This window comes from Podarcis tiliguerta, assembly GCF_965153285.1.
Source record: "Podarcis tiliguerta genome assembly, chromosome: 16".
In the NCBI taxonomy this organism is placed as follows: Eukaryota; Metazoa; Chordata; class Lepidosauria; order Squamata; family Lacertidae; genus Podarcis; species Podarcis tiliguerta.
This window is the reverse complement of record NC_139549.1, coordinates 29,944,369-29,957,943: the sequence shown is the minus strand read 5'-3', so window position 1 is coordinate 29,957,943 and position 13,575 is coordinate 29,944,369. Positions and strand designations below refer to the sequence as shown.

The 13,575-nt window shown below is 43.0% G+C and overlaps 1 protein-coding gene across 1 annotated transcript in view; it reads right to left on the bottom strand.

The window, feature by feature from the left end:
• The window catches only part of PPM1F (protein phosphatase, Mg2+/Mn2+ dependent 1F), a 40,919-nt gene extending 31,367 nt beyond the window's left edge, over positions 1-9,552 (bottom strand). The window contains exon 1 of the mRNA XM_083418334.1: positions 9,185-9,552. Within this exon, the coding sequence (XP_083274460.1) occupies positions 9,185-9,363 (179 nt within the window). The 5' untranslated portion in view covers positions 9,364-9,552. The remainder of the gene's footprint in view (positions 1-9,184) is intronic.
• Between the last annotated feature and the right edge of the window lie 4,023 nt (positions 9,553-13,575).

Here is a 13,575-nt window from a genome sequence, read left to right as displayed (position 1 = left end):
TCATTCTGTCAGGCTATAGCAGTGGGCTTGCTGTTTTCCTCTTCCCTCCCTAATCTCTTTTCCTTTTATACTGTGTCTGTAAACCTGAGGGCAAGGACTGTCTTATTGTTGGTATTTTAAGCATTTCCAAAGCCTTCTCCCTCACTCCAGTTGAAGAGCAGGTCAAAAATTCTTTAAATGAAGCGTGGCCTGTGTCCTAAGGGAAACACATTTTTAATGGACAGTCTAGCAACATTTTGTCTACTATTGAGAAATGAGTTTATTGAAGCAGACATACCAGCCGACGCTGAACCACAAAATTGCTAATTCAGAACCACTGTACAGATACTTTTTGAGCTGTCATGCTACAGCTTAGTTGCAACAAATATAACCAAGGTGGAACCATGTCTGCATTCAGGACAGTTCTTCAGACATAACTTGAATGATCTATTAATAATAATAGTATTCAGAAAATTGCACACGTTCGCCTATTTGCATGCTTAAAATTTTAAGCAAAGTAACAATTCATCACTGGGGAGAATAATAAATATAAAATAGGGAGCATTCCTTAATAGAGAGAGGCTAAGTTGACTTTAAAATTGCTTTAGCTAGGTAAATAGTTTTGAATCCAGTGTTTAGTAGAATTTAACAATGAAGCGCTTACCCTTAGTTGAAAAATTAACATTTTCAAAGAAACATGTCAAATCACAAACTGCCACAAATCAGTCTTAATTTTAAATGAAAACATTCTTCATCAAAGCATGTTTTGACCAAAGACAGTTTTAAATACATTAAACACAGCTACACATTTTACCATTCTTTTTCTAACCCCAGAAAGAACGGGGGTATTATTGATTTAATATTAACTTTAGAAACAAAAAGGAAAACACAGTGTTCACCATTTGCAAATATGACCCAGGCCTTTTCGGGGTTGTTTTTAAATTGTTCAGCAGTTACAATTGAATTAAAGGCTCTGACTGAACTAACTAATGTGAAAGACAGAAAAGGAGGCTCAAGTTGTAAATTTTATATAGCAAAAGACTACACCATGGGTAGGCAAACTAAGGCCCGGGGGCCAGATCCAGCCCAATTGCCTTCCAATTGCCCGCAGACAGTCCGGGAATCAGTGTGTTTTTACATGAGTAGAATGTGTCCTTTTCTTTAAAATGCATCTCTGGGTTATTTGTGGGGCCTGCCTGGTGTTTTTACATGAGCAGAATGTGTCCTTTTATTTAAAATGCTTCTCTGGGTTATTTGTGGGGCACAGGAATTTGTTCATTTGTTTTTTTCAAAATATAGTCCAGTCCCCACAAGGTCTGAGGGACAGTGGAAAAAGGGACTGCTGAAAAAGTTTGCTGACCCCTGGGCTACACCCTTGGAAGGGCTGAATGAACTAATATTTCAGATTGTTATACACCTATGCACCCATACAAAAAAAATAGCCACCTATGATTTTTCCAGCTTTGCCCCTATAACTGCCCCTCCTCTAGGTTTACACAATGAAATTTCAACTGTATAGTTATGTGTGTTTCAGAAGAGACTCTCTTTACTGATTAACAAAAAAATGGAAGGCTCTAGCCTGTCAAATTATATAGTTCCATCTCTATTTACAGAAAGTCTTGAGGTCCCTTTTCCACCACACACAGAAACCAGAATGCTGGACTTCCTATCCCCTGCATTCCCCAAAGAAATGAATTAGTTGTACGCAGCCTGTTACGGAACTGCCCCTGTTCCTTAGTGGAAGCAGAATTTATTTCCTCCCTCTCTTTTCTTCACTGATCTCTCCCTGCTTTGACAGCACAAAGTAAGCCTTTCATTTAGGAGAGTTTTGAAGGCTTGCATTTAACCCAGGCTTCCTTAACCTCGGCCCTCCAGATGTTTTTGGCCTACAACTCCCATGATCCCTAGCTAGAAGGACCAGTGGTCAGGGATGATGGGAATTGTAGCCTCTAAACATCTGGAGGGCCGAGGTTGAGGAAGCCTGGTTTAACCCATAATAGTAGACAACAAACATTACTTTTAAAGAGCATAGGGAACATGGTAGATAAGTTGTATGTAACTGTAGAAGAGAAACGGCCCTGGCCACAAAGCGCTTATTCTCAGGAGAGCATCAAAGTTTCTACCATATCCCATGCAAAAAAGAAAAGAAAAAAAGATGGAAAGACATTAATAGATTCAACCAACATCAAGCTTTAAAAATTTTTGTCCCCGAAATATTTATTAAAATATTTATACCTACTCTTCACCTGTAAAGATACCAGGAGAAGATACAGAATATAAGATAACAACCCCAATTAAAAAGCAAAGAGCCGTAAAGGAACAAGACCATCATTTAAAACAAAAGCAGACAAAAACAGAAGAGCACGCTGAAATAGCAGCGTCACAACAAAATCAAGGACCGGATCAATCTGATTTACAAAAGATCCAAGGATCCAAACTAGTCTTGTCTAGTTTGGCCCTATTTATATAGCTGATTGTACCATTTTACTGCCATTGCTAATGTGAGAAAATTAAATGAGAGTGAACATTTTGCATCTCTTAAATTAAAAGGACAGTAAAACAATAAACACCACTATGAAAACAGAAGAGTTTAATTTTTAATTCAAACTGACAATTTTTTAATGCACAAGAAGCTGACTGTTTTACAATCCTCTCTAAATCCCTTTCATCTCATTTCATAAAACTTATTTAATGATGCTTAGGTTTTAATGTATTTTATATATGTATATCGTTTTAATTTTATCGATGTTTAATTGTTTTTAATGATTGTTTTTCTTATGGTTTTTGTCAGTTCTTTTTTATCTATAAGCTGCCCTCAGTTCCATCAGGGGGAAAAGTGGGGAATAATAATAATAATAATAATAATAATAATAATATATGCAACTGTACAAAATCTGAAGTCTTTTAGCTTATTTTGCTAGCTAACAAAACTATCAAGGTGGTTAGGTACTTAACACAGATCAACAGACGCAGCAACAGCAGAAATTCACCCAAAACTTTCATACAAAAAATATAAATGCTATAAATCAGGGCAGTAGCAGGAAAGGACAATGTGAGACCACAGTGCCATGTCAGTCATAGCAAAACCTTGTAGTGCCTCTTTAATCACACATGTGCACACACACATAGGATAACTGGTTAATTCTGACTCAGGAGAGGAACCATTGTGCAACCTACCAAGGATTTTTAAAAACAAATTGTGACCAATATTTATAAGCCATCAAGCTTTTATTTATCACAATTTGAGAGGTGAAATCATTTTGCAGGATGCTCTACTACAGTTTAGTATGATTTTGTTCTTCCATTCACAGTTAAGAACCCCCACTCTCCTCTTCCCAACATCGAGACATTGCTCTGTCTCTTCTGCACTGGGATGTGTTTTAAACAACAACCATTTATTTACTCCTTAACCACACTAGTCTCCAATTCATTTACAACACGCATAGGCAAATTCAGCCCTCCAGATGTTTTGGGACTACAATTCCCTGACCAATGGTCCTCTTAGCTAGGGATCATGGGAGTTGTAGTCCCAAAACATCTGGAGGGCCGAGTTTGCCTATGCCTGATTTACAAAGATACTATACAGTGGTACTTTGGCTTACGAACTTAATCCGTTCCGGAAGTCCGTTCTTAAACCAAAGTGTTCTTAAACCAAGGTGTGCTTTCCCATAGCAGCGGGGGCCTCAATTTACAAATGGAACACACTCAACATGTTCTGCTTCCAAGGCAAAGTTCACAAACCAAAACACCTACTTCCAGGTTTGCAGCATTCTTAATCCAAGTTGTTCATAAACTAAGCTGTTCTTAAACCACCGTGCCACTGTACAAATATAAATATTGATTGAAACTATAAAATCAAACTTCAATTAAAATGCCTGCTTTGAATTAAAATAAAAATTAAAATTCAGGGAGGGGGCCTGTCTAACCTTAACTGGAAATGATTTCCATAAAATTTGGCTCCTGGTAGATCTGAGCTCTGCATCCATGCCATGAGGGACCACTAATAGTGACTTCCCCAAAGACCACAGTGATCGGGCAGGGATATAATGGATTAGGCCAGGCATGTCCAAAGTCCGTTTTGGGGGCTGGTTGGTTTAATTCAGTGCTTGTGGCAGTTTATTTCCTGTGGTAAAATCCTAAAAACCTCAACAACTTCAATTCTAAAAAAAGGGAAATGATCTATAATGAAATGAAAAAGGTGTTTAAATACACCTTCCCGAAGAAACCAGAGGCCTTTCTCCTGGGCATGGTCGGCCAACAGGTGCGAAAGAAGCATAGAACTTTCTTTTTGTATGCCACAACAGCAGCAAGAATACTTACTGCGCAGTATTGGAAGACACAAGAACTACCCACCCTGGAAGAATGGCAGATGAAGGTGATGGACTATATGGAATTGGCAGAAATGACTGGCAGAATCAGAGACCAGGGAGAAGAGACGGTGGAAGAAGACTGGAAGAAATTTAAAGACTATTTGCAGAAATATTATAAGATTAAGGAATGTTAGAATGACATCGGATTGAATGTAAAAGGTTATTAGCAAAAAGGTGTAAAATTAAAAGATTTAATATATTAAGATTTTGAGGTGATCAAGATATATTAAGATATTAAAATTAAGACAAAGATTGGTTTGTCTTTGAATTAAAATAAAAATTAAAATTCAGGGAGGGAAGGGAAGGGAAGGGATTTGTTGATTAAATATATGAATTGGAATACAGTGAGGGGAGGTGTGGGGAAGTCTGGGAAATAAGTAAATGCAAGGAATACTATGAAGATGGAATTGTTTTTATTCGTCTGTTTTTTTCTCTTCTTTTTTTCTCTTTTGTGTTGTTGCTTTTGTTGTTTTGTATTTTTGTACTTTTGTATTTTTCTGTTGTTTTCTTTTTTATGTAAAAACTTTAATAAAAATATTATAAAAGAAAAAGGTCAACAACTTTGGTTGGCCCTTTAGTCAGCCCTCATGGCCCTTCACTTCATCAGATCTGGCCCTCTCTGAAAAAAGTTTGGACACCACTAGATTAGGCAGTCCTTGAGGTACTCTGGGCCCAGTTGTTAAAGGCCTTGTAAATAAATGCAAGAAACTTGAACCAGGCCCAGTCGCATATGGGCTGCCAGTGCATACTTTAGAGTAATGGAGTTATGTGCTGGCAGTAGTCTGTCCACAGCTGTCAACTTTTCCCTTTTCTTGCGAGGAATCCTATTCGGAATAAGGGAATTTCCCTTAAAAAAAGGAAAACGTTGGCAGCTATGAGTCTGTCCCCATCAACAGTCTAGCTGCAGTGTTTTGCAACTGCTGGAACCAAAAAGTAGGCCCACATAGTGTGCGCTCACTTCAATACAGTGGTGCCTCGCAAGACGAAAATAATCCGTTCTGTGAGTCTCTTCGTCTAGCGGTTTTTTTGTCTTGCGAAGCTAGCCCATTAGCGGATTAGCGCTATTAGCGGTTATTAGCGGCTATTAAAGGCTTAAGGGATTAGCGGATTAGCTGCTAAAAGGCTATTAGCAGCTTAGTGCCTTAGAAAAAGGGGGTGGGGAGCAGAAAAAAACCCCCAGGAATCGCAAGACATTTTCGTTTTGCGAAGCAAGCCCATAGGAAATTCATCCTGCGAAGCACCTCCAAAACGGAAAACCCTTTCGTCTAGCGGGTTTTCCGTCTTGCGAGGCATTCGTCTTGCGGGGCACCACTGTAATGGAGTCTTGAGGATACCAGTGAATGGATCACTGTGGCCAGACCATTCCTGTCCCAGAACGACCGTAGATGGCAAACCATCTGTAGCTGGCAAAAGGCACTCCTAGCCACTCAGGCCAACTGAGCTTCAGTGACAAAGATGGACCCAGGAGCACCCTAAACGCTGCACCTGTTCTTTCAGAGGGAGTGCAACCCCATCCAGAAGAGGCCAAGTTTCCAGGACGCAGGAACTACCAACCCAGTCTCCATTTCCGTGCCCAGCTTGTGCACAGCCTCACCTAACTCAGATGCTATGGAGAACCAGAGCCATGTGTCATCAGTGTACTGAGGGCACTTTGCCCCAAAATTCCTAATGGCCGCATCCTCCTAAGACCCTCGTACCTATGGGACTGCCTCTCCCGGTATGCCCCACGGAGAGCCTCAAGGTCCATAAATAGCAGCACCCTAGAGGTCCCGGGCCCTAAAGAAGTTAGATTAGCTTCAACCAGATCCAGGGCCTTCTCAACACTGGCTCCGGCCTGGTGGAACGCTCTGCCTCATGAGACCAGGGCCCTGCAGCATCTGATTTCTTTCTGCAGGGCCTGTAAGACAAGAGTTGTTCCACCTGGCCTTTGGCTTGGAGCCAACTTGATTCCCTCCACCTCTTTCTTTTTCCTTTTTCCTTTCTCCTCCTGTGATGAGGCTGCATTTTAATATTTCAATATTTTAATGTTGTATTTTAATCTTGTTTTTAAGTTGCATTCATTCAACATGTTTTTATTATTGCTTGTTAGCCGCCCTGAGCCCAGCCTTGGCTGGGGAGGGCGGGGTATAAATAAAAATTATTATTATTATCATTATTATCATTATTATTATTATGTGTGGCAATCAAATGCAAATAATTGTGTATCTGAACAACAGAGCTCCAAAATCACAACAGCTCCACAGTGGCCCAGCCGGACCTCTCAAAAGCCAAATAAATGTTGCTTTGTGGCTCTTCTATAATGGGCACTGCTTCACATTTGCACAGTTCTGGCAATATAGGTAGGTGCTTTTTCTACCCATTCTTCCCCGGTTCTGTTCAAACCACCTACCGCTACCACAGCAGGTATTTGCACACACACAAAGCTCTCAACACATTTTAGCCCATGCGCGAATACATTTCATACCTTTGAGAGTTAAGTAGAAAAGCAATGCTTTGCCATTTTCAGAATAACATTTGAAGTCAACAGTCCAAAAATTATTGGGTGGGGCACACCACTCCAAATTCCTCTTGAAGCAGCACTCATGAATTTGGCTTGTGGTTCACCCAGCAGTGTGGGTTTTCTTGATTCACTCCCCCCCAACAAATTTCCTAGGTGAAGTAATCTAATTTTCACTTTGTATCCGATAATTTTCCAACTCCCTAGAAAATGGGCTAAAAACTTCGAAACCGCCAAGTTTGTCTAGTCCTGTATTTGCAGCTGGTATCCATTCCTTGTTTCTAATTAAGTTGAAAAGCGAAAAAACTAGATGCCTAGTTCACTTCATGCCTAGTTCACTTAAGGTAAAGGTAAAGGGACCCCTGACCATTAGTTCCACTCGTGGCCGACTCTGGGGTTGCGGCGCTCATCTCGCTTTATTGGCCGAGGGAGCAGGTGTACAGCTTCTGGGTCATGTGGCCAGCATGACTAAGCCGCTTCTGGCGAACCAGAGCAGTGCACGGAAACGCCGTTTACCTTCCCGCCGGAGTGGTACCTATTTATCTACTTGCACTTTGATGTGCTTTCAAACTGCTAGGTTGGCAGGAGCAGGGACCGAGCAATGGGAGCTCACCCCGTCGAGGGGATTCAAACCGCCAACCTTCTGATCGGCAAGTCCTAGGCTCTGTGGTTTAACCCACAGCCATCCATTAAATGCAGAAGTGGTAGTTGTTAAAACTATGTCTTGCCCTCCTTGTGCTCAAAGCAGCACCTGTGAGTTACCCAGGCTCCCTCCCACTGGGGCAGAACTGCTTATTTCCATAAAAACAATTACATTAGGATTTGCAGTCCATTTGTAGGCCTTGCCTGTACCGTTAGCAGTCACTGTTCAATTCCCAAGGTGGCCCCTTCTTTTTGAAACAGTCTCCTTTCACTTCTCTTCCATGTTTCTTCCAGCAGGAACTAGTCATTTGCACCCACTCTTTCATATAATCACTAACAATTCCCTCCTTCTCCCACATGCACTAATAACCCCACATGCACACCCTATGACTTCATCCATATGCTTGCACACCTGCCCCATAGGTGCACCTATGACCCCAGTCATACACTTTCATAAAATTCCCCCACATGCATGCCCTAAAAATCCTGTTTTCCTCCTGCATGCATCAGGAACTCCAAGAATGCACCCTTTGACCCCATCCATACATTCAAATACACCTTCCACACACATGCACTATTGATGATGCTCTCCACAGTCTATACACTTGCCTGAATAAGTCAACCCTTCCTATCTGTGCATTCACGATGTGAGCTCACACATGCACTAATAATGCACCCTAGTCCTACTTTAGTAAGTCCACTCTTCCTACCTAGAGGGCTGCTGCTATCATTAGGCAAACTACCCAGCTGCCTAGGCTGCAGACTTCAGAGGGGCGCAGTACTGACCTTCAGGGGGCAATGTTTAATATACATTAGTTTTTATTATATCATATACATTTCTGACATTATTTTACCTTTTTGAAGAATTTTATCACTTCCACAAGACATCTGTTTTTGAAAAACTGGCACGGGGACTGTGCTACATATTATTATTATAAAATGAATTTATACCCCCCCTTCCTCCCTAAGGAGCCCATATGCACTCAAAGCACGACCTCACTCACATTATTGACTCCACAATCCATATGCATTCATGACGCTGCCTCACCCTTGCACTCGTGACCCCACAATCCATATGCATTTGAGACCCTTTCACCCTTGCACTTGTGAGCCCGCAATCCATGTGCACTCAAGAAACCCTCACCCTTGCACTATTGACTCCACAATCCATGTGCACTCAAGACACCTTCACCCTTGCACTACTGACTCCACAATCCATATGCATTTGAGACACTTTCACCCTTGCACTTGTGAGCCCGCAATCCATGTGCACTCAAGAAACCTTCACCCTTGCACTATTGACTCCACAATCCATGTGCACTCAAGACACCTTCACCCTTGCACTACTGACTCCACAATCCATATGCATTTGAGACACTTTCACCCTTGCACTCGTGAGCCCACAATCCATATGCATTTGAGACACTTTCACCCTTGCACTCGTGAGCCCACAATCCATATGTACTCATGCTGCTGCCTCACCTTTGCACTAGTGACCCCACAATCCACACACACACACACACGTGTGCACCTCCCGCTCCCTGCCCGCTCTGCAAGACCCAGCCCTAGCTTCGCTCTCCCAACTCCGCGCCCAGTTTCCGCCCCGGGCGCAACTTTCCGCCGCGCCGCCTCTCGCTCCGCCACCCGCAGCCCCTCCTCAGGCTCCCCCCGGGGCCTCTCTCTCACCGGCCCCTACCTGCTGCCCAAGAAGGTCCGGGCCAACTCGGCCAGCTCCGCCGGCGCTTCGGCCTGGCTGAGGGACCCCAGGCGGCCCGGCGCCGGGCTCCAGGGCGGCGCGTCGTCCGGGCCCAGCGGCCTCGGGAAGTCCCTCAGGAGGGTCCCCACGAAGCCCCGCGCCGCCTCGGGCCACGCCATGGCCTCCACGCGCGAGCCAGCGAGCGAGCACCCGAGCGCTTCCCGCGAGCTGCCTGACTGGAGGGAGGCGGACTCCGCCGCGCGGCCCGGCCTCCACCTCCTCCTCTCCCCGCCTCCCCTGCCTTCTGACCCCCGAAGGGAAGCGGAGTGGCGGCGCCGGCCCCGCCTGGAAACGGCTCCTGTCAGGGCCGGGCGGCGGCGGCGAAAGGGGTGTGGGGCAGGGGGGACAGCGGCGGTCATCATCATCATCATTATGGAACGCCCTCCTATCAGATGTCAAGGAAATAAAGAACTACACAACCTTTATTATTATACATAATAATAAAATTATTATTATTATTATTATTATCATCATTATCATCATCATCATTATTTGTTGTTGTTGTTGGGCGCCCTCCTATCAGATGTCAAGGAAATAAAGAACTACACAACCTTTATTATTATACATAATAATAAAATAATAATAATAATAATAATCACCATCATTATCATTATTTGTTGTTGTTATTGTTGTTGGGTGCCCTCCTATCAGATGTCAAGGAAATAAAGAACTACACAACTTTTAGAAGACATCTGAAGGCAGCCCTGTATCAGGAAGTTTTTTAATGTTTGACGTTTTACTATGTTTTTATATATGCTGTAAGCCGCCCAGAGTGGCTGGGGTAACCCTGCCAGATGGGTGGGGTATACATAATAACATTTATTGTTGTTGTTGTTGTGGGGTGCCCTCCCATCAGATGTCAACGAAATAACGACACAACTTTTAGAAGATATCTGAAAGGCAGCCCTGTATCAGGGAGTTTTTTTTGTTTGACGTTTTACTATGTTTTTATATGTGCTGCAAGCCGCCCAGTTAGATGTGTGGGTAATCATCATCATTATCATGAAGTTGGCACACCACTTGATTTTCTTTGGTTAAAAAAAACACACACCTCAAAGCGGTTTACAGGAGACAAAACGGTAAAATCAAGAAAAAAATCACAGCATGCAAAAGTTAAAATGCCAAAACAGATTAGAATTGCCTCAGCTTTCTAAGCCGCTGAGCAGACTTGCCTACACAGGAATGTTTTTAGCAGGCGCTGAAGAGAGTACACTGAAGGTCTAGGCACCTTTAGTTCCCTGTTGCGGCTGGAAAATCTGTCCCTTCTGCCTACGCCACTCATGTTTATCTGAAAATGTTTTAACAGATTTCCAGTGCCATTCATTTGTGAATTCATTTGTAAATTCAGTTCCACTGAATTTAAGGGGGCTTACTCCCAGGTAAGAAGGCATAGGAGCGCCGACTTTATTGCAAGCAGCAGCCTTCTTGGAAGGGCAGGTGGTAAATAATCATCAACAGCGTAGGGGCAGTGACTAAAACAGAAACGATACTGATATTTCTGTTGCTTTGGTTCTCTGTGTACATATGCATGCGCGCACACACACACACACACACACACACAAATCATGCACAGAGACATCTGCCAACTGAAGTGAACAAGTAGGTGCAATGCCTGGCATGCTCACAGCTCCTTCTGGAGAGCATGTAGGCAATAATACTAATACTAATACTAATACTAATAATAATTTATTATTTATACCCAGCCCATCTGGCCAGGCTTCCCCAGCCACTGTGGGTGGCTACCAACCAAATATTAAAATACAGTAAGACATCAAACATTAAAAGCTTCCCTAAACAGGGCTGCCTTCAGATGTCTTCTAAAAGTTTGGTAGTTGTTGTTCTCTTTGACATCTGGTGGGAGGGTGTTCCACAGGGTGGGCGCCACTACCAAGAAGGCCCTCTGCCTGGTTCCCTGTAACTTGGCTTCTCGCAGTGAGGGAACTGCCAGAAGGCCCTCGGCGCTGGACCTCAGTGTCTGGGTAGAACGATGGGGGTGGAGACGCTCCTTCAGGTATACTGGGCTGAGGCCGTTTAGGGCTTTAAAGGTCAGCACCAACACTTTGAATTGTGCTCAGAAACGTACTGGGAGCCAATGTCGGTCTTTCAAGACCGGAGTTATGTGGTCTCGGCAGCCGCTCCCAGTCACCAGTCTAGCTGCCGCATTCTGGATTAGTAACAGCATCAGGATTGGCCCTATCAGCCGGCCAACTAATTCACATGAACAATAACAACAGTGTGGCAGGCATTCCATCACCCCAGGCTGTTGCCAGCCAAAGACATAGTGATGGTAAACAGGAAACCTGCCCTTACAGGCATAATGACTTAGAAAATGCAGTACAAGCTCTAAATCCACTCTCTTCAATTGCTACATATCCAAGGTTATTTATTTAGTGCATGACACAACTGGCATAGCTGAAGGAAAACAAGAAAGAACACTACCAATTCTCCCTCTGGTGGCTTCTTTGTAAGTCTGTCTTATCGCCTTTTACAGCAGAAATGCTTTGTTTGTTCAGAAGATTTCTATCAGCGCCTCAACCATATGATCCCAGAGTGGGTTACAGCAGCAGAATACACCGCTGTAAAAAATAGCCAAAACCATTACAATAATAAAACAAATTTAAAAATTCCAAATGGAACAGACTTCTGACTCCTATTGTCTTCAGCTTCTGGAATCGCTGGGTGTGGGGAGTCCAGCCTCACAGGTTACTTTTTCTCTGCTCTGCAGAGCACATAATAAAGAAAGTTAGTATGGATAGACAGTGGGCAATCTACAGGGAATTGCTGTACTTTACTGGGGGGAACTCAAATTTAAAGTAATGAAAATGTAAGGAGCCATGTTACGGATTGGTTACAATACCATCAGTTACATGAAATGTTTAAATTAAAATAGAAATACAGTGGTGCCCCGCAAGACGAATGCCTCGGAAGACGAAAAACTCGCAAGACGAAAGAGTTTTCCGTTTTCTGAGTTGCTTCGCAAGACCCCTATGGGCTTGCTTTGCAAGACGAAACGTCTTGCGCCTTTTTTTTTAACCGCCAAAGCATTCCTATGGGAAACCGTCAATACACATTGGTGCTTCTCAAGACGAAAAAACTCGTAGAACGAAAAAACTCGCAGAACGAATTAATTTCATCTTGCGGGGCACCACTGTAATTGTTTTCTGGACCAATTCGAAAAAGAACTTTTACAAAAGAAAGAGAAACTTTTGTCCAAAATGTACAATTTGTTATTAGAGTGGGAAACAAAAAATGAGCTTGTTGAAGCCTTAATGACACACTGGGCAAGACATATAGGTCATATTACAGATTTTAACCTCTGGGAAAATCTCTTCTCTTTCCTGTTGCTACTGGTTTTTGTAGGTATAAGCCCACAATGCATGTGCATTTAACTTGTGCACATTTAGCTTTATGTGTTGAGGCAAAAAATTAAAAAGGGGGTGGAAAGGGGCAGTTCCAGGAAAATAACTATGGCAATCCCGCCCACCATTGCACCCAATGTTTTGACGTTATGCGGTTTTGGCTTTAGGCACGTGGGCTTACTGTAATAGAAAATGAAAAGAAAAGCAATTATATGAAGAAAAAGAGAAAATGTTTCTCAGGCTGCTGAAGCAAAGCCTATGAACTTCCTATGGGGAATTTTTTAGAAAGTCTGGGTGCAAGACTGCAAACTAAGTGGGGAACGAAAGGCCTTTTACGAACATAAGCGAAGGAACGCCTTCTCCCATACAGACCTGCCCAAGTGTTAAGATCTGTGGGGAAGCCCCTCCTAGTAGTGTTAGATCTACCTGAAGCACATTACACCTTCTCGTTGGCTGCACCAGCATGGGAGTCTCTCCCCTCCGATATACGACTGGCGTTGATCTTGGTGAGTTTTCGGCACCCGCTGAATATACATTTGTTTGTTGGGTATTAACACTGGAATCTATTGTCCATTGTTGTTTTGCTGGGCATTGTGAATATTTGCATGTGTTTTACTCTGAACGTTGTATTTTAAAATTGTTCATGCACCCAACCTCTGGAACTACCGATGCAATGAAGAGCAGTTAACAAACATTTAAAGTGAGAATAACCAGACGTTAAGAATACCTCTGCTGGGTCAGAGCAAGAAGCCATCTAATTCTGCATCACATTTCTTGCCTCTGAAGCTCATAAGCAGGCCATGGAGGGAATAGTTTCCCCCTGTAATAATAATAATAATAATAATAATAATAATAATAATAATAATAATTTCTACCCCGCCCATCTGGCTGGGTTGCCTCAGACACCCTGGACGGCTTCCAACAGGTGGTTAAAAATACATTAAAACTTGTGCTCCCTGGTTTCTGGTTTTA